At 48.2% G+C, this 21,779-nt stretch overlaps 1 protein-coding gene across 15 annotated transcripts in view; it reads right to left on the reverse strand.

Moving 5' to 3' along the window:
• The window catches only part of LRRFIP1 (LRR binding FLII interacting protein 1), a 94,158-nt gene extending 76,792 nt beyond the window's left edge, over positions 1–17,366 (reverse strand). For 2 of the 15 annotated variants that reach the window (XM_089916157.1, XM_089916154.1), the window contains exon 1: positions 8,824–9,259. In XM_089916157.1, the coding sequence (XP_089772283.1) occupies positions 8,824–8,889 (66 nt within the window). In that variant the 5' untranslated portion in view covers positions 8,890–9,259. Of the gene's footprint in view, positions 1–8,823; positions 9,298–17,270 lie in introns of those variants that run through there. The other 13 variants (XM_089916161.1, XM_089916165.1, XM_089916163.1 and 10 more) reach the window with 12 other exon arrangements.
• Between the last annotated feature and the right edge of the window lie 4,413 nt (positions 17,367–21,779).

Below are 21,779 nucleotides of genomic sequence, written 5' to 3' on the forward strand. Positions count from 1 at the left end.
GTATTTTTTTTGACGTGATTTTAAACAAGATTTTTTTTTACTTTATCTTCCTGATACTTCCTTATTAGTGTAAAGAAATGCAGCAGATTTCTGTATATTAATCTTGTATCCTGCTGCCTTGCTGAATTCATTTATTAGTTCTAACAGTTTCTGTGTGGAGACTTTAGGGTACTCTATACAGAGTATCATCTAATCTACAAATAGTGACAATTTTACCTCTTCCCTTCCAATTCGGATACCTTGTATTTCTTTTTCTTGTCTGGTTGCTATGACTAGGACTTCCAATACTATGTTGAATAGAAGTGGTGAGAGTGGGCATCCTTATCTTTTTCCTGAATTTAGCTGGAAGGCTTTCAGCGTTTCACTACTGAGTATTATGTTGGCTGTGGGTTTGTCATAAATGGCTTTTATTATGTTGAGATATGTCCCCTCTATAACCACTTTGGTGAGAGTTTCTATCATGAATGGAATGTTGAATTTTGTCATATGCTTTTTCTGCATCTATTGAGATGATCATGTGGTTTCTGTCTTTCCTTTAGTTGATGTGGTGTATCACATTGACGGATTTGCGTATGTTGAACCATCCTTGCCACCCTGGAATGAATCCGACTTGATTATGTGTATGATCTTCTTTATGTATTGTTGTATTTAGTTTGCTAATATTTTGTTGAGGATTTTTGCATCTATATTCATCAAAGATATTGGCCTGCAATTTTGTTTTTTTTGTAGTGTCTTTGTCTGGTTTTGGTGTCAGGGTGGTGGTGGCTTCACAGAATGAATTTGGGAGTGTTCCCTCTTCCTTTCAATTTTTTTGGAATAGTTTGAGAAGGATACCTATAATAAGTTCCTCCTTGTATATTTGGTAGAATTCCCAAGTGAAGCCATCTAGTCCTGGACTTTTGTTTGCAGGGAGGTTGTTTTTTGTTTTTGTTTTTTTTTTAATTACAGATTCTATTTCACTTCTAGTAATCAGTCTGTTCAAATTAGCTATTTCTTCCTGACTCAGTTTTGGCAGGCTGTATGTTTCTAGAAACTTGTCCATGTCTTCTAGGTTGTCCAGTTCGTTGGCACATAACTGTTCATAGTATTCTCTTATAATTATTTGTATGTCTGTGGTCTCAGTTGTTATTTCTTCTCTTTCATTTCTTATTTTGTTTATTTGGGTCCTCCCTCTTTTCTTCTTGGTGAGCCTGCCTAGAGGTTTGTTGATCTTGTTTACCTTTTTAAAAAACCAGCTCTTGGTTTTATTGATCTTTTCTATTTTTTAATCTCTATTTTATTTATTTCCTCTCTGATCTTTATTATTTTCCTGAGTTGACTTTGCTACAGGAAGTGGCAACCGCTACCAACTTTTGTTTTCTATGTAAACCCCCAATTCCTCATATGCAGCAGATTCTAAAAATAGTTTGCTGTTCAAAGCAACCAAGCAGACTGGGCAATGTGCTCTCCTGCACAGGCAGGAACAGGAGAGGGAGCGTATACCAGCTGGCAGCTCAGAAACAGTGGGGATCCTGGCCTCTGTACCACATGTGTCCACGGCCCCCGTGTCCCTCAGCTGCCACGTGCATTTTACTCCACTCTCAACATCTCATCTTTCCAAACCCCTCGCTCAGGCAATCACGATAAGTTCCCCCACGAGGGGGCCTGCTCTTTACAGCCATGACTGTAATTATGATGGCCACGGAGAAGAAGGCACTTTGGGATGACAGTTGTCAATGGGGGAAGTGCCAACGCTTGAGAGGGCATTCTGGAACTGCTGGGGGTGGTGGTGTTGGGAAGTCACAGTGACTGGAGGAGGGGACTAACGGCATTTAGGGGCAGGGCGTGGTATGCCAACCATCCTGTACTCAGACAGGCCCACACAATGAGGAACTTCCCCATTGGCTACTCAGGCAGATAGAAAAACCACATTATAACTTTCAGACCTACAAATTCATTCCAACTCACTTATAAATTCAAAATACATTCTGAGTAGTTTTAACATACACTGAATATTCCAGGAATGCAATCTGCATGGAAATCAAGGGAAGATCATACATGGCTTTGTTCAGAACCTTCCCAAGAGTTACTCTCAATATTCACATTCTGTCACTGCAATTTACTTCCGTTTTATTTCTTTTTAATGTGACAGTTAAAACATTATATTGACCTGAAATTATGTGTGAAGGAAGATTTTACCACCTAGGAACTTCATTTCAGGTTAATAATAAGGATGTTAAAAACTTGTTATAAAAAAGGGGCACTGGGTCTGACAGAGCTGCAAACCACAGTTTTAAAACTTCGGGCTGGGATGAGGGGGATGAACCCCTCTACTGCACAGCCATGCTTGTTGAAACAGCCCAGGCACAGGTTCAGGACACAGGTCTGGGGGCCAGTGCTTAAGCCACAAAATAAACAAGACACGTTATCAATTTTACTTGACGATCTGGAGGACATAAAGTTAAGGACTAAAGTTTAACTGGTTATTTACAACACTATGTTTCCATCAAAATCAAATCAGATGAGTTATGGACTGTAAAATGATCACGGAATTTTATGATAGAACAGCAGCCTTCAAAGAAGCCTTTACCTCGCAAGGCCACTTTACGTCACTGCTTGTAGGGGCTGGCTCGTGGGGGACCAGGTGGAAAAGCTACCTCTCGCGGCTGTGACTGCGGTGTTCTCAGTGGGGCCCTGAGTTCCCGAAGACAGAGACTGTCCAGAGAGGGGTCTCGAGACCAAGCTACCAGCGCTGGCTCTGTTGCTGACCCATTAGGTGAACTTGGACAAACCGCATCACTTTTGAACACTAGCCCTCAATACCGGGGGCAAGGGGACCAGGTGACGTGATCTCTGGGTGCTCCCTTTGCCTCTGAAATGCTATGTCTCTACACTGGGGTGAATTCTTTGCACCCTGAGACTGTCCATAGAGTTCTCTTTCCCCATTTTGCTACTGGAAATCTCCTGACTTTGCTTCTCAGAAAAACATACCAGAGTAACAAACATTTTAATCAGGAACAAAATTATTCACGTTCCTTTATCGACAGCAGACTAGTAACATTTACCTAGTCCAACTTCACAACACAATCTTTGGCTTAACAACGACCCACACTCAAGCTGATGAATAAAAACCGTGCACAGTACCTTCCATGCAAATAAATTCTCTTGTTGTTAATACATTTAAAATGTTTTTCTGAGATGAGTGATGTTCACACTTCCTTCAACATATTGGAGTAAAAAGCAAGGGCGTGACGGCCACAAATAACCCTGTGTGTGACCGACAGGACCGACGGGTGACAGGTAAGAGCAGCCTGGCCTCACCTGTGCAGCTCTCCAGGTGACAGGTTCCCTCCAGCCAATGCCTCTGGGCTCCATACCCTTCACTTCACCTGCTCCACTCAGGGTCTTCCTTGCAAACTCCACACCTTTAAGGTGACACAAAACACTAACACTGTTCCTTCTCAGAATAAGGCTGGACCCTCCAGCAGCTCCACACTTTCCCACGTAGGCAGCACACAACAACTGACAGCCTTTCCTATGCTCAAGTGATTCTCCTGGAACCAGCTAGGAAAGAGCCAGAAGGCGTCATTTCCATCCTCAACAAGCTTGTCTGTCTGTATGGTGGTAGGAGCCGTACAGCACGCAGGAATGAGGCTGGCGCCCAGCAGCTCCCGGCGTGGCTTGACACAAGTGACAGCTAAAAAGCTGGTACAGTATGAAAAACAGAAGGATGAAAATTTCTGCAGCTCTGTCATTTCTACTATTCCTCTCCTTACTTAGAAAAAATACAGTTCATTGAGTGTGCTTTTGTCTGAAAAACTACCAGAAATAGAAAGGAAATAATCAAATGAAGACTTCTCAGTATGCACTCCGGAGCAAGGTCTTGTGTCCTAACAGGCTGCCTTAGTAAAAAGAAACCCTTCAGCCCTGATACCGGGGTTGTGAGGCCCCAGGGCTGCAAAGGAGAGCCTGACAAGAGCAATGATGCTCGCTGACTGCCTGCCGGACCCTGCCCGAGCATCGTGTATGGTGGTGACATCACCAGCACCAGCTCTGAACCAGCAGGGCTGGGTCTGAACTGGCCCCCACTGCCTGCTGGCTGTGTGGCCTTGGGAAAGTCCCCTGAACTTTCTGAGCCCGTTTTCTCTTTATGTGTAAGTGGAAATAACCAAACCACCGCTGAGGTTATGCAAGGGGGGAGGGAAGACTTCTACAGAAAACACTTAACAGGGCTGACACGGCAGGGGTTTGGGAGATGCTACCTACTGTTACTACCTACACAGTGTCTTCTATGACGACAGTGTGAATTCAGCTCACAGGAGGTTGAAAGCAGCAGGAGAAGACAAGCATGCTGAAGCACTCACCAGGAGAAAGAGTACTGGGGAAATGCCAGAGGAGGCAGGGGGAGACTCCCCACCCGCAACAAAAGCCCACTCCTATTTCTCTTCCCACAGGAAGATTACACACCCACTGGCCAGAGATAATAAAACAGATGTCAGGATCAGAAATGATGTTGCTTTAGGGGCTTCCCTGGTGGCGCAGTGGTTGAGAGTCCGCCTGCCGATGCAGGGGACAAGGGTTCGTGCCCTGGTCCAGGAAGATCCCACATGCCGCGGATCGGCTGGGCCCGGGAGCCACGGCCACTGAGCCTGCGTGTCCGGAGCCTGTGCTCCGCGACGGGAGAGGCCACAGCAGTGAGAGGCCTGTGTACCACAAAAAAAAAAAAAAAAAAAAAAAGAAATGATGTTGCTTTGATAAGCTCTATTACACAAACATATAAATGAAACATTTTAGTTAAAACGAAAAGTAAATCTTCCTTATAGTCATTTAAACTACAACTAGAGTAGCTGTACTTGAGCGTCCAAACAAAACTATTTATATGGCTTTAAAGTTGTCAAGTTACAGTATTAAGGAGAAAGCCACTTGAAACTCTGGCCCTCCCCCAAATGAATACATGAGGCGCAGAAAGGGGATTTTAGTGGTGGTATGCAATCAAGCACATGGCAATTCTGAATCACTTAATCTTGGATGTAGTCAAAATAGTGCTTTGTTTAACTCAGAAGAAGTTCATTTACTTAATTTTATCTAGGCTGTCTGAATAATGAAAGTTCTGGTAAATCCATTCCATGAAAATATGGAAATAAGCTGCTTTAAAACACACATACACACAGAGTAAAATTTGGGTGGCCCAGAGTAAAAGCAGTAAAGTAAATAAAAGTTCCTCTTCTCCCTGACCCACATCTAACATATAGTGAGATGTCACAGGCTTACTGCCTTAACAGGTTAGCATTTCGAACCTTATGGCCAACGGGGCGCCAAGATTAAAACTTTTAAATATGATAAGATATTTTGGAAACACTGGCATATGAGTAACTAGTCATAAACATTTCCTTTCAATAAAGATGTTTAATAAATAAATAAATAAATAAATAAATAAATAAATAAATAAATAAATAAAGTCTGTGGGTTCCGGGAAAAAAAACAACACGTTTCCTTTGCTGAGTCACACAGCCTGATTTTTCAGGGATAAGAATTTCCTCTTGGACGCTGCCTTTTGAGGGGCAAACACATCGCACCAACTTGTGGCCTCATAATTCTGTAGAAACCAGATAAGAACCTCACTCTAATCAGGTAATACACCAATCAACTTTGCCTGAAAACACTTCAGCTGCTATAAATAACTCGATTTCCTGTGCTCACTGTAGGTGGCAGTTTAGACGGCAGGGTTTACAAAAAGTTTGCTAAGGAGGCTTCCACTACTTTGATACTAGCTCAGGCTGAACAGAAACTAACCCTTAAAGAAAAAGGGAAGTTGAGTCTCCATCTTTGCCCTAGTGGGACACTCTTACTACTATGAGGAAAGAACTAACTTACTGTTTTTATATCTTAACTGTTTGGGAAAATGATTCGTCTAAAGCAAACCATGATTCCAATGCTCAAAGGTCTCCTGTTGAGCCCAGCAGGGTCGGCCCCCCAGCACTGTGTTCACCCACCCCCGTTCATCCACATGTCCCCTCGCCACCAGGACCTGGGGACCTGCGCACTGGTACCTACAGTAAGATGAGACTTGGGGGTTCACGTTCTACCCTGATAGCCTCTCTCAGAATGGGGCTGGTCGTCTGTGAGGACTTAGTGCTAATCAGTATGTGGAAAACTACCAGAGGTGACACAACCCGGCAGGAACATGGGGAAGTTACAAAAGTGAAAGAAACATGGTTTCTACACTGTCCTCTCCTGCAAGGAGTCTGGGCTTCCTGCTCGGATCCTGCTTTTTTCTTTGCCCCGTGAGATGGAGCTGGACAAGTCCATCTCCTCCTGCCAACTCCAGCTCTGGCCTCACACCCAGGTGGCCCCGGCCCTCCTCCTCCCCTGGTGACCCCTGTTCCCGGGCCACAGGGTCTCTGGGCACAGAACACAAGCCAATCTGAAATGCCCACCGTTCTCCCGCTGGAACACTACCGCCCAGGGTGGCTGCTGGGCGACTCCTTCTGACACATCCCACCCCACCCCACTGGTCCTTCAGCAACGGTTTCCTTTCCTTTTTTTTTTTTTGCAGTACGCGGGCCTCTCACTGCTGTGGCCTCTCCCGTCGCGGAGCCCAGGCTCCGGACGCGCAGGCTCAGCGGCCATGGCTCACGGGCCCAGCCGCTCTGCGGCATGTGGGATCCTCCCGGACCGGGGCACAAACCCGTGTCCCCTGCATCGGCAGGCGGACTCTCAACCACTGCGCCACTAGGGAAGCCCAACGGTTTCCTTTTCAACCATTAACCTCAAAAAACAGTCCTACTCTAAAAAAGTTTTTGCTGCTATTTACTTGAGCAAGTTCACAATTGATTACTGAAAACCCCTAGGACCAAATGTGTTTCAGAATTCAACATTTTTGGATTTTAGAAAGGTAACAAGATGCATACACCAGATATTCTGTAACAACCCAGAGTAACAGCCCTTAGTCAAGAACCTTAACAGGGCTGCAGAGAAATGTACGAATATTCACACTGAGAAGAATAAAGACTGAAAACAGCCTCCCATCAGCCAAATGGGACCTGGGGACCTTGGCACAGATACCTACAATAAGACGAGACTTGGGGGCCGCGAACAGCCTCCCATCACTGCCAAATGAATCCTGCTGACAACTTACAAAAAAGAGAAACAACTTCTGATTTTCAGAGCTTACTGGATCCTGGAACTCGGGGTAGGAGGAGGTGGGCTGTGCCCACCGAGCACGGCCTCACTCGGCAGCTGTTCCCGTCTCTCCTGTCACCAACTCCCAGCAGCATCTCTGTGAAGCATGCATCTCAACCAGATCCAGTCCAGGGTTAAGTTAAGGGTTAATGAAAGCGTGCAGCCAGCGCCTTCGGGTGACAGGTGTTATTTCTACTCCTGCCTCTGACGGCCTGGCGCTCCCTTCCTCACATCCTGTTCTCCATGGTCACTCTTTTCTTCTCCTTGCCCAGCAGTTCATTCCTCTGAGCTCAAATCTTGCCCAGGATTAACATCAGCCTGTTCTTGCCATCTATGGTTTGCCTAGGCGGCTCCTCGGGAGCTTGGGCATCTCTCAGTGGCATTCCCATCCTTCTTTCCTCCAAGGGCCCTTCCCTGATGGTGATTCAAGGATCTCTCTGTAGGTTCCCAAGTAGGTTAAGGGATAGGAACCAGCTCCAAAGGTCTGGTCCAGGGGTGGAACGTTATGTCAGGTCAGAGGAGCACACTAACGAGGACCTTAAAAATATCCACCCGCCTGTCCTCAGCGAGGAGTGTAATTTTCAAGTGTGCATTCATCAGAATCTATTTCTACCCCCTCTCTGGTGCTGACCGGGAAGCTCAGGGCAGGGCAGTCTTATTCATTTTGAATCCTCCACAAACACTCAGTAGGTGATTAATTCCTACCTGCTGAAGGGGTGATTATTTGGGGTTCACACTTTTATCAAGGTTCCACACAGGCCGGATAAAGTGGAAATCTAGGGTCTCTCTCTCCCTGTCTGCGGTACTAACTTAATGATGTGCTTCTTTTCCAGACTACGCCCTTTCACCTTTAAAGATTCCCATTCATCATCAACCACAAGCCACATGAAAAGGGGTAGTTACTAACCTTCCCCACCTCACCCCCTGCCCGATTTTAACGCCAAACTACTCCCACATCCATGGTTCCAACGCTGGGTGCTGAGCCGGATAACTGCAAAATCCCCCATAGGGAGGATCCCCTCCCTACCCGGCGACTCCAGGAGACCAGTCAAAGTGGATCCGGGAACTGGGGTCCTTGGGGGAACTAGAGAAACCGGGTGCAACGCATTGGTTCTAAGGTCCAGCGCAGGGTAAGTGCTCCAAGCCACCCAGCCACTGGGGGCGCCAGCCTCAGAGCGAGGGCACCGCCTCTGGGCACCAGTTCCTAGGTACTGTATTTTGTAAAACATCAAACAAGCAGTTCTGAGCGAAACTCTAGACCACGCGCAGGTCTCACACCTCGGCTGGATCCGCGGCCGAGTCACGCAGCTGGGCAGAGCCCGTCAAAAGGCCGTAACTGCGGGCAGAGGGGACCAGACGAAGTTCCTTTCCGTCCTGCTGAGGGGCGTTGCCCAGGGAAATGTGCTTTCCAGGGCGCAAGGGGGGAGGGCAGTGCACACCGAGCCGCGAACTGAACCGAGAGCAGGCCACCCCCCCCCCGCCCATGCTCGCGTGGGGACGTTCGTTTAAGGGGGTCCCCGGCCAGGCGAGGCAGCCCCACACCTCCCCGGGCACAGATGATTGCGGCGGAAGGTGCCGCCTGCCCTTGGCTCCTAGAACATCAATAAGGACCAAACACTGGCAATCAGAACCAAAAGTTTCGAAAATGTGTTTTCTTCTTACCAGTCTCTGAGCTTCTGGGCTCAGACAGTCAATTTCCTGGTTCTGCGCGGCCGCAGGGTTGGTCATCCTGCCGGCTGCAGGTCCACCTTCTCACACAGCAGGGAAAGGGAGCCAACGCCCGGCTCCCCGGATCCGCGAGCGGGCCGGCTCTCAGCGCAGCCACATGCCGAGAACGGCGGGGCTACTGCCCGGAGACAAATCCGCGCGTCGGGACGGGAACCTCGCCCTTCCCAAGGCGGGGTCGCGCCTCCGCGGTTCCGGGGCTGGAGTGCGGCCGCAGGGGCGGGGCACAGGTGGCGGAGCCCGGGAGCCCGCGGGCCTGGGGTGGCGGCACCCGAGAGAAGAGCAGTTGGGGCCGCCCCCAGCCCTCCACCCACAAGCGTCCCGCCCGCGCTCCACCACGCACCCCGCCCGGCCCGTTCTCAGCGAGCGCTCCTCCCCGCGCCCCAGCGGCGCGGTTATTAATCATCACCCAGCCCTCCTCCGCCCCCCACCCGAAAGGCGGTGGGGAAAAAAGACCGTAGCCGGCCCCGCCCACAGCCCCCGTCGGCCGCCCACCCACCCGCCGAGAGAGGGCGAGCTGAGAGGCCTCGGAACACCGGGGAGGAGCGGGGAGGCGCCGCGCGTGGCCTGGGTCGCCCCGGGGAGGAGCCTGCGCGGGGGAGGGTTCTGCGCGAGGGGCGGGGTCCTCTGGTGGAGGAGCCAGAGAGGGGCGGGGCCCGCGCGGGGGTGGGGCGGATTGCCCCTCAGACCCCGCCCCCGGCCCCCTCGCCGTCGGTGCTGCGCTCCCGCCCCAAGGTGTTCTCCAAATTCAGGCCGAAGTGAGCTTCTGCGGACGCGATTACCTCGCCCGAGTCCCGCAGCACCTGCTGGTCGGGGTACCCAGCTAACGCGTCACCCGGAGAAAGGACCGGCTTCCAGGGCGATCACACCGCGCGGCCCGCGGGGGTAAGAGCAAGCATCCGACGGCCGGGTGCGGCCCCGCCTGCCTCCCCCTCCGCAATAGGCGGCAGAAGAACGCGGTTTGGCGCGGATGCGGCGTCTCAGAGCCGGGGGGCTGCACCGGCCAGGGATCCGGCGGGAGGTCGTGCGGGGCAGGGGCCGATCCGAGGTCCCCGCCGGGCGCCGCGCGGGGAAGGCGTGGAGAGGAGCGTCCAGCGGCGGGACGGGGCCCCGGCCGCCCGGCACGCGCCTCCTCCAGCCGCAGAACTCGCGTCGCTCGTTCTTTAGCGGTTCTACATGCAAAGCAACGAAACGTCTCCTGATCTCGCCAGGCCGAAGCAGAAGCGATGGGCAGGAAGCGACGCAGATTTTCATCGGAATGCCAACCTGCCCCGGCCCAGCCCGCTGCCTGTGGCGCCTGGAAGCTTTCCGCGCCCCGCCCGGCCTCCTACCCTGCGTCCAGGCGGCCCCGGGCCCTTCCTGCCCATACCCTGGAGGCACGTTTTCGGAGGCCGTTCTCAGAAAGACCACCTCCCCGCCCCTAATTCTCTGCAAAGGCGGCTCCAGCGAAATTCTCGACAGACCGCAAATATACATTTAAATGTTACAGTCCCCCAGTTCCCCACTCTGCCCCACTCACCTCCTCCTCGGTAACACGTTAGCGCAAGGCCCGTGTGCACTCGCCTTCCCGCTCTGGCTTCAGGGCAGGGGGCTCTGGAAGGAAGGGTGTATGTGTCGGGGGGCGTAGCGGGGTGGGGAACAGAGAAGGTTCTGAGGGACCGAGGTCCTAACCTAGGAGAGAGTAGGGACAGCAGAAAAGCAAGGCCGAGTAAAGACCCAAAGTGGCCTCTGCGGGAGAAACAGCAGGTTTCCACTTTGATGAGCGGGAACACAGCGCCAGGCCTTGATGGATAGCAGCGTTAGGTTGGCAAGAATAATTTTCAAAGATTGAAATGCGTACCTTTAATACCTTGTTTTCTCGCTATAACACTTTTAAAATACGTCAGTGCATTACAGTTCTTGATTCTATAGAGTTAAACTAGTTGGCAAAAATAATTTTAAGCTGTTCTACATAAACAAGTACGGGACTTAGGGAATCTATGGTGGAAAGCAAAGATGATTTTAGTTAAGAGCTCCACAGATGAGAATGATAGCCAGTTAATAAAACCGCCTTCTGGGAGTCTTCAGTTTGAATATTCTGGTCTAGATAAGCAAATTCTAGAGCTTCTTGCCACCTGGAACCTTATGACCACATCTCCCTGAGCAGGGCACAGGGAACAGGCTTCTTTTGTCCTGACTGTCACAGGGCAATGCCTGTAGACACCTGCACCCTCCCCAGCTCCCAGGTGGCCGTCCAATGGCTACTTACCAGTTTTGTTAAAACCACACAGGGAAGGGGTTAGGTGGCTCTGGAATTAAACCATCTGGCTCAGTTCTTGCCTCTGCCACTTACTGTGGGATCATGACTAAGTTATGGAGCCCCTGTGTCTCGAGTCTCATCTGAAACATGACAGTGATAATGAAAGCGCCCAGGGCGGAGGGGAGGACCCCCACTGAGCACAGTCAGGGGAGCCGTCTTGCTACCCCTCAGCCCGCTCTCTTCTCCTGGCCTCCAGGCGCCCAGGCCTTCCTGCCCTTCTCTGCAGCAGGAAGGAAGCTGGGCAACAACAGGTTTAAATGGCTGAGAACCGGGAGAGATTGTGGGTAGCCCCGGAGAAGACAACAAACCCACAGCCTCCACGAAAGCTGTGAGAGGGCCTGGCTGGAGGGCACTATCGTGGAGGGAGAAGCAACTGGTTGACCAGTTTTATTCCCAGGAACAAACTAACAATACCAACAATAAAATAATGATAGTAAAGGCACAAGAGATTTCTGATTCTACTAAGCAGTAGCAAATTAGAGAAAACTGCTTTGCTAACATCCTTCTAGATGAGAGGCCTCTATGTTCTGACATGTGTTCCAGCCCAGCCATACCGTGAAGATGGCTCAGACCCGTCCCAGCTGTAGGGAAATGTCAGTCTGTATTTTAAGTGGTGCTGAATTCACACTTCTTGGTGTTACTTAGACCCCGGGGCCCCAGAACAAAGTGTAGAGGGTCTAGTTGCCTTCTGTTCATTTTGACATAAGTAGCTCTCTAGTGAAAAGGGCCCCTTAGGAAGCCCCTTCCCAGGCAGTCTCCATCACCCCCCACCTTTCTTTTTTTTTTTTATGCGGTACGCAGGCCTCTCACCGTTGTGGCCTCTCCCGTTGCAGAGCACAGGCTCCGGACGCACAGGCTCAGCGGCCATGGCTCACGGGCCCAGCCGCTCTGCGGCATGTGGGATCTTCCCGGACCGGGGCACGAACCCGTGTCCCCTGCATCGGCAGGCGGACTCTCAACCACTGCGCCACCAGGGAGGCCCCCAAACGTAACTTTTATATGCTCTGGGATGCCGTAAAACTCGTGTGACTCCCTTTATTGTGATAAGCACTTTACTGCAGTGGACTGGAGCCGAGCCCACAGGGCCTCCGAGGTGTGCCTGTCTAAAATGCTTTGTAAACTGAAAGGTGCCGCGCAAATCTGGGTAATCACTTCATGAACCAGCTTTATAATATGAAGTGGTTTTTATATTAGTCAGAAGGATCCATATAAGGTTATAACATACATGTAAGCTCACTGTTTGTAGAAGCAACATAGAGATATTTATTCCGCTGTAATCATTATGGCTGGGGATTCACGTTCATGCAAAACAGCTGTTATGGCTGGGATTCGGAAACTGGTTTTGTGTGGGTTATTAACTAGGGGTGCAGCCAGGAACCACTGTGCCCTCCCCTGCCCGCCCTCTACCTTGTGCTACATCCTGGAAGGGTTTGTCTCCGTTGCTCTAGCACTCAGCACCGACCACAGCAGGAGGCAAAGCTGGTGAACCCAGAAGCAGCCCAGCACCACGAAGACCAGTAAACCACGTTTGGGTGCGACCCCAAAGTGGTTACATGTTGTGGCATTTGCTGGTTAGCTATGAGTCTGAGGTTCCCAGAGCACAATTAGATCATTCTACTTACCTTTTGTTCTCTTCTACGGGCTCCCTTAAGAAATTAAGTTCCTGCATGTAATCTTATTGCACGTCAGAGAACTGCTTTTGAGATTTTCGACATTACACTTCTGTTGAGAGGGCTCAGAGCACCACAACCATGGTGGCTTTTAGGGATGCCCGAGACAGAAGCTGCCACAAAACCTAAGGTGCCTCTCAGGACAGAGTCCCTGGGTTTAAACGGTGACTAGGTGCTTGCAGGTCAGTGACTGCCCAGCAGCTTGGAAGGGGCTGGAAATAGAGTACACCTGCTAGAAGTGGGATCTTGACCTAAAGAAGGGAAAACTGAACCTGTCATTGACCTCACAGCTCTTTATATAAAGACCCTGGGCCCACACTGGTGCAGTCTGAGCCTTCAGCAAGCCGTAATCTTTTTGCTGGAGGAGGGTCCCGCCTCTGTGCTGGTGGCTGCTGACTGATCAGGGTGGTGGGTGCTGAAAGCTGATGCGGCTGGGGTGATTTCCTAAAATAAGATAATGAAGTTCGCTGCATCGAGTCACTCTCGCTCTCACGAACGATTTCTCTGTAGCACGCAATGCTGTTTGATAACACTTTACCCCCAGTAGCACTTCTTTCAAAATTTGGAGTCCTTCCTCTCAAACCCTGCCACTGCTTTATCGACTCAGTTTATGAAATATTCTAAATCCTTTGTTGACATTTCAACAATCTTCACAGCATCTTCACAGGAGCAGATTCCATCTCAGGAAACCACTTTCATAGCAAATCCACAAGAAGCAAAATCCCTGTCATTAGCTTTATCATGAGATGGTAGCAATTCGGTCCCATCTTCAGGCCCCACTTCTGATTCTAGCTCTCCTGCTGCTCCCACCACATCTGCAGCCCTTCCTGCACTGAAGACTTGAGCCCCTCAAAGTCACCCATGAGGGCTGGAATCAACTTCTCCCCAACTTCTGTTAATGCTGATATCGTGACCTCTTCTGGTGAATCACAAATGTGCTTCATGGTGTGTAGAAGGGTGGCTCCTTTCTAGAAGGCTTTTAATTGACTTTGCCCAGACCCACCAGAGGAATCACCGTCTATGGCACCTATAGCCTTATGAAACGTATTTCTTAAATACAAGGTTGCTACAAACATTCTATTTGTAAAAAAACACAGTATCTTTGAAACACAATAAAGTGAAGTACAATAAAACGAGGTCTAGGCAGGTGTACACACACGGAGGCCCACAGAGGTTGTATAACTCGTCCACAGATGCACATTGGCAGAGTGAAGTCAGGTTTTTAACCCAAGTCCCTGCTAAAAGTCCAAGCCCTTAGCATCCGGCGCACTGCCTGACACAGAGGTGCTCCCTCCCCCCAGCCACCCAGGGATCCTCACTGGGAACAGACAGTCACCAGACAGGCTGTCTCCCTGGGCTGAACCTGGACCAATAACCCCATCTCCTGCTCCAAGGGTGTTGGCAAAGCAGTGCGCGTACCCAGGTCCAGGCCGTAGCTCGCTCTCCTGGTATGACCCAGGGCACTGGTAGGAACATCAAATGAGGGAGCCAGTCCCTGCCTGCCATTCACAGAGAAAACTGTACCCCACAGTCAGCTGGCCCAGATCAGGCCCACGGTGAACTTGACACTCGGGCCTGGGTCCTGCCTGCCTCCAGTGGACAGAAATATTGGGGGCAAGAGTGGCTAGAAAGCAAGAGAGCTGGTTTCTAGCATACAGACAGCTCCTGCTTGCTGAGCACCCACCCTGTGCTGGGTGTCCTACAGCCACATACTTCATACACACCGCTGCCTGTGACTGAGTCCTCACTCTCCCCAGAGACTCTGAGTGGGCTCTTCCAAAATGGGAGCAGGGGCTTCCCTGGTGGCGCAGTGGTTGAGAGGCCGCCTGCCGACGCAGGGGACGCGGGTTCGTGCCCCGGTCCGGGAAGATCCCACATGCCGCAGAGCGGCTGGGCCCGTGAGCCATGGCCGCTGAGCCTGCGCGTCCGGAGCCTGTGCTCCGCAACGGGAGAGGCCACAACAGTGAGAGGCCTGCGTACAGCAAAAAAAAAAAAAGGGAGCAGATGCTCGCCTCACAGATGGATGGATGATTCTCCCAGGAAAATGGAGGACTTTGATAGTTTATCATTAACTCTCATTGATCTTAAGTATGTTATATTTTTGGTAGCAACTGAGAATAGAAACTCTCTTTTTAAAACGGCATGACTTTTGGATTTTTTTTTTGCATAACTACCTGGCACGCAGCAATTCACCACTTTTTTTCCATTTAGTATATATTTTGAAAATCCCTTTGGATTTTCTAAGGAAGGTGATGAGCTTGAGTTTTGGTTGCACTTGAACTTGAAGTGGGGCAGAAAGCCTTGAGGAAGGTGTCCAGCAGGCACTTTGGCACCAGAAGTATGAACCGGTTTAAGGTGGTGATAAAAATGGTAGCATGCATGTAACAGAAAAGAGGCTGAAGGAAGGAATCTGGGGACTCCTACATTTAACGAATAAGAGAGTGTCAAGAACAAGCCAAGACAGACGACGGGTCGTTAGGGAAACAGAAAATCAGAGGCGCCTTCTGGAAGCCACTATTCAGAAGGCTGGCGTGAATACTGGTGTTAAGGTAGATGGAGTGAAGAGGCCAGGGTCGAGAAAGGCTTTAATTTGCAACTAGAAAAACACCAGCTATTGTATCCTCTTATTGAAATTCTACATTTAAGCATTTTCAATGGTTCATGCACACAAAATAAATGGCACGTCACAGCCTCGGAGGAAGACAGAATCAAGAAGGCTTTGGGTGGGGAGAGATTTGTTCATGTGTCCGTCTGTTTTTAAGGATGGAAGAGACCTGAGGCAGTTTGGAGGCTGGAAAGTGGGAGTTAACGGAGATTGAGCTAAAACAGGGTGGGCGTGTGGGAGACTGTTGACTAAGGGACAGTGGTGAGGGCATTTCTGGACTTTCAGGATTTGGCCTGATTCTGAGCTAAATGGGGGTGAGAAAACCAAAGTGGCCAGGAGAGGACAGATAACAAGAAGCACAGTCCTGGTGCAGAGACTGTGGACACAGAACTAAGGGACGACGAAGGTTGGGAGGAGCAGAGACTGAAGGACCCACCAGACAGCCGCCTCTGGTACAGCCAGGGTGATGCTATTTTCAGTACCTGAGCCCAGAGCCCTTCCACGGGGCTCCAGAAGGCCCAATAATGCTGCCGCAGGGTAAAATCTGTCCACATTTAAAATAATTTCTGACTTAGTTTACTCTGGAATTAAGTTCATCTCCAAAAGTGTCTAGCAATAAGTCCATAGCAATCTTGGAGGGGGGAGGGATGTAGCCATTTTTTCAATCCATTCCTCAGAACCGTTGACCCTTAAGACCAGACCAGATGATCACAGAAACCTCCCCCACCCCACCATATATTGTGTCCAAGGAAATGGCCACAAACACCTCCAATAAAGCACCTCTTAGGAAAACCAGTCCTGTTTTTCATGAACACAACACACTGCAAATACCACCCAATTATTTTCTAAAAATATTGAGAACAAAACAACTCAAATCCATTACATATTTCTCAATCACATAGGAAAAGACTTGGAAAAGTCCCTGTAAGTCAACACTAATGCAAAGAAAAAATACCTATATATGTACTCAGAATAGTCCATTTAAGAAACTTTTGATCAGAATTGATAGTAAAATAAGGAAAATAGGCTTTACTTTCAACAACTGCGTTCACTAGCTAACAGAACACCCACAAGAAATACACGAAACGCTTCAAAATATATTTAGGAACATAAAACGATGGTTAAAAAACAGAAGCAAAATTTCTTCTAGATTCTCACCGATTTCTTTGGCTCCGGTCTCAGTAATCTTGCCTATGAGTTTAACATTCTAGGAGAGATAGAATGTGCCTAACAATCGGAGCCAGGAAACAAATCTCTACCCTGCTGGCTGAAAACTCCAGAAATCCATCAGGCTACAAAGGTGATGGACAAATGTCAGTCACAGAAAGGAAGTGTGGGGAACACAGGAGTTTATAATCTAAATTTAAACAGTACCCATAGCAAACAGGGAAATTTGAGGGCACATAGGGTGAATTCAAAGGTTTAAAATCCAGGCACTCCCACTAAACAGCTTGACTTGAAGACAGCCTGACTTCAGGACAGACAGAAATATCAGAAGTAAGCAACCTTCCAACCTAAGGTACAGAAATTTCTAAAAGAGCATCCCTAAAATAATCCTTCTAAGAAAATGAAGTTTCCTAAAGGAAAATAAAGACTGGAACACACTTTAGCACAGCACTAAAAACACATGCCCACACCCTAAAATACGGGTTTTCCCCTCTGCATTTTAGCCCCTGAAACAGAGGGCAAAGAAAAGTCATCAACTGTTAGCCTCCAGGAAAGTACCAGATTATGGGCACCTTTTTTATCATCAATCCATATGAACCAGATATCTCTCCAGCGGACTTAACATAGAACATAAAAGCCTCACCTTTGAAAAATGAAGATTTTAGACGAAGTTTAAGGAAGAGCGAAGAACAGCCATCTGGAGAGACATGTTTAGCGTGAGAGTGGAAATTCTGGAAAAGCAGGAGATCAAATAGCCACTCCTGACCACGTCACCTCTGAGTGCCAGCCGAGAGGTCAATTAAAGGCACCTTTATACCTGCCACCTCACTGGGCAGCTTCGACCCGCCTACCTTAATGGAAGGGCGTGGTTCCCTAAGCCCATTATAGATTTTCCAAACGCCTCTTCTGACCCGTGGGTTTGACTTTAGTTACTCAGATTACACTGAAGCCCCTTCCTCTTATCCCCACTTCTGTTGAGGCGTTTGTATTAAATATGGGGTGAGACTTTATGAGGAAACTCTAATATAACTATAGAGTAGGGTTTCTTAATAGCGGCACTATTGACATTTTGGGTGAAATAATTCTTTGCTGGGGTGCTGTCCTGGGCATCAGAGGGTGACTGGCAGCATCCCTGGCCTCCACCCACTAGATGCCAGTAACGCTCTGCACCCTACCTGGATGACCAAAGGTGTCTCCAGACGTGGCCACATGTCCTCTGGGAGGGAAAGAGAACCCTGTTGAGAACCCCTGATCTAGAGGGTTTGAGCCTCCATCCAAGGCACTCACACTGTAGAAGGACACTGACTTATCAACTTACACAGACAAGTCACCTCAACAAATACACAGCTAAACATGCACAGAAATAATGATCAACACAGATATATTTCAACACGGGCTTCCCTGGTGGTGCAGTGGTTGAGAGTCCGCCTGCCGATGCAGGGGACACGGGTTCGTGCCCCGGTCCGTGAAGATCCCACCTGCCGCGGAGCGGCTGGTCCCGTGAGCCATGGCCACTGAGCCTGCGTGTCCGGAGCCTGTGCTCCGCAACGGGAGAGGCCACAACAGTGAGAGGCCCGCGTACCGCAAAAAAAAAAAAAAAAAAAAATTCAACACGTTCTCTAATGTCCGTAGCCCTCTTTTTTTTTCAAGTAAGAACTCAAAAGCAGGGCTAGTGCTGTAGTCAGGAAGGAAGTCAGCACCAAACACTGAAAGGTAGGAAGTGGGAGCCACAGGGTGGGAAGTTTGAGGTTGAGATTTCAGATGTACAGTCATGCCAAGACCAAGGGTGTAATGGTGGAGGTGGGCTGGAAGGAAGAACGTCGTAAGTGAGAAGGTCGAAGAACTGAGTTTTGCCTCCTGACCCTTTGGGAAGAGGCCCAATCAAAAAGGGGCAAATGATGGAGCGCAAAGCCAGAGCCGGGGCGCGAGCAGCCGGCACAGTCAGCACAGCACAAGAGTCCTCAAACCTCCAAAGCAGAGGTTTGGGAGAAAAGCTCGTTGGAATCCCTGCTCTGTCGCTTACTAGGTTGTAGTTTCCGGCAACTCCTGTGACCTCTTCAGCTTCCCACGTGACACAGGAGAGACGCAGCCACCAGGCAGGTGGCAGATAAACGGTGGGACCCCAGGCTGGCACCTGCCACACACTCTGCCTGTTATTCTAAAGAACACAGATTAGTTTTCCTGCAGATAAGAGACTCTGGAATTACAATTTACATACAGGTTTAGAAAAGCCATAGGTAGAGTCCCGAGTCACTTAATTGGCTCGGATTAGGTTTAAGGCTTTAGTGTCAGCATTTTTGAGCACGTGGAGCTTTGCCCTCTTTCTGGAACCTCCCCTCCTCCGAGCCCCGAATTTTGGGCTTATTGATCTCCCCAGAGCCAAGCTTTTGGCATCGTTGGTCCTTAGACAAGTGTATTGTGAATACAACTCTGTACAAATGTACGAATGTAGACAAAGACTGGAAGGAAACGCGGTAAACAAAAGAGCTGCTCTATTTAAGTGGCGGATTCGTGGGAATTTTATTGCTTTTCAGAATACCCTTAGACATTGTTTGAATGCTCTTTTTTTATATAATAGTTTAAGGAACTTGAACTTTATTCAGGAGGCAGTAAAGGACCCACTGAAAGTGTTTGAACAGGGAAGTAGGATTTTGTTTGAACAAAGAACCTGTAGGCTACAAAAAAGTTAAAAATCATCCTCATTATTCTTTTGCAAGAATTTCTTGGCTCGTCTGACTATTTATTCTTCCAAGTTAGCTTTTAACTTTAAGCCAACCTTGTCCCCTAAACTGGGATTTTATTTGAATTACGTTATACTTATAAATTATTTGGGATGGATTAACATCTTTTTAATACCGAGTCTTCTAATTCAGAAACAAGGTATCTCTCTCTCCACTTTTTAATCTATGTCCTTCAGTGTATTGTTATACCTTCCTTCATATAGGTCCTACATATTTCTTTATTCCTAAATGCTCTTTTGAATGGGATCTTATCTTCTTGCCATTATTTTAAAAAATTATTGTGGCATATGGGAATGCTATGGATTTTTTTTTTTTTGGAAGTAGGGAAACTTGTTCCCTGAACATATTCTTTTAATTAATTAATTTTACCTTTTTATTTTATATTGGAGTATAGTTGATTAACAATGTTGTGTTAGTTTCAGGTGTACAGCAAAGTGATTCAGTTATACATATACCTGTATCTATTCGTTTTCAAATTCTTTTCCCATTTAGGTTGCTACATAATATTGAGCAGAGTTCCCTGTGCTATACAGTAGGTCCTTGTTGGTTATCCATTTTAAATATAGCCATGTGTACATGTCAATTCCAAACTCCCTAACTATCCCTTTCCCTCACCCTTCCCCCCTGCTATGGATTTTTGTTTATATCATCACCAATTATTTCATTGAACTCTCAGTTTTAGACTGATTTTTTTGGATTAGCTATGTACAGACCTGCAAGTAGTTACAAAAAGTATAACTACTTTTCAGTAGTTCTATTGCCGATTTCTTTATCCTGTCTGAACATCAGAACTCCCATCGTTATAATGTTACACTGGCCCTGGTCTGCCATCTCTTCTTAAATCGGATACTCTGCAATTAGGGAAGTAGTAAGGACTCAGCAGCTCTGTGGGTTTGTGCTTTTGCACGATAACAATACAGGACAGGACACCAGCCTCATTGGCATTTAAACAGCATTAAAGCTGCCTATACAGTAAACAGAGAATTTGTTGTCAGTCACCTGATAAAGCCCCTGAAAGGAAAGAAATTATAAGTCTCAGAACAAGACACTCTTGCCTAAAGGCCACAATCTAATTTTGACCAATAAAAGATAAACAGGCAAAGCGACTTGAAGAAAGATTAGTACTGAAGTCAGTGAAAAGTTTATTATTGTGAGTGTTACCATACAATTGTCTTCTGCAGGGAGAGGCCCTGTGGAGGGATGACACTCAGATTCTGGGGCCAACACTGCATGGACGGGAAGCCGCGCCCCTGCCTAGAACTTGCTGTTGGTCTTGGGCCAGTTAACCTCTTTCTATGCCTCGGTTTCCTCATCTGTCAAATAGGAGTAACAATGGCACCAGTTCATACCATTTATAAGGATTAAATGAGTGATTATTCATAATCAATATTTAAATAAAATGCTGGCTGTGAGCATAGCGCTTGGTTTACAAAATGCACAATGTTACAAAGTACTCAAGGCGCATTTCACCTAAATCTAATGTAACCAGTCACCATTTACAAAGGGATGTGGGAATTAACTTTTGTCCCAGACCAAGGGCCCCTCCCTCTTGCCTTCCGGCCCCACCCCACTGTGGCTTCTATCTCAGCCTGCATGTCTGCGGCCCGGAACCCACAGCCTGCAGGGCACACCCTGGTGCAGGGGAAATACATGAGCTTGTTAATAAGCCCATGGAACTGGAAGACTAACTGGAATTCTAAGTCGTGAGGCTCTAGTAGGAGCAACCATTATTACTTTTCTAGAACAAGTGGCCTGAACTTTGGGACAGTTATTGTCTTTCAGGCACCCAGTCACTTCCTAGTTGAACGTTCTGCTCCAGATGGCTGGACTTGACTGTGTCTGCAAAGAATGGTATTAGGCAATAAAAGCCCAAGAACTTCTCTTTTTGGGCAAAGAGACTCTCTTATGGTACAATTTTTGAAAAAGAAGAAATTGTTCCACAGTGAAGCAACTAAGAGTTTTGAATAAAAATATTCAAAGTTTTCACTTGTAATATTCAACGGTTACTTAAAATACATTTAAAATAAAATGTAATAGAACTGTCTCTATATTTCAGCGTCTTTATCTCTGGAAGGAGGCAAAGGGGAGTAGGCAGTGAAGAACGGGAGAAAGCAGGGAGACACAGACACACTTGGGAGAGGGTCGGACGCCAGCGGCTGCCTCTTGATGGTCACCGGCAAGCATTCTCAAGGGGCCTGCGCTAAAGGTTTCATGTTGGCTTAATAATGTCAGACAACCCGAGGGTCCACTGACTGGATAAATACATGTGGTGTATCCATACAATGGAATATTACTGGGCCTTAGAAAAAGGAAATTCCGACACATGCTTCAACGTGGATGAAGCCTTGAAAACATTATGCAAAGTGAAATACGCCAGATGCAGAAGGACAAATACTGTATGATTTCACTCA

The sequence above is a fragment of the Delphinapterus leucas genome, chromosome 8, assembly GCF_059928025.1.
Source record: "Delphinapterus leucas isolate spDelLeu-1000000601 "Yukka" chromosome 8, BTC_Dleu_Yukka2, whole genome shotgun sequence".
Lineage (NCBI taxonomy): Eukaryota > Metazoa > Chordata > Mammalia > Artiodactyla > Monodontidae > Delphinapterus > Delphinapterus leucas.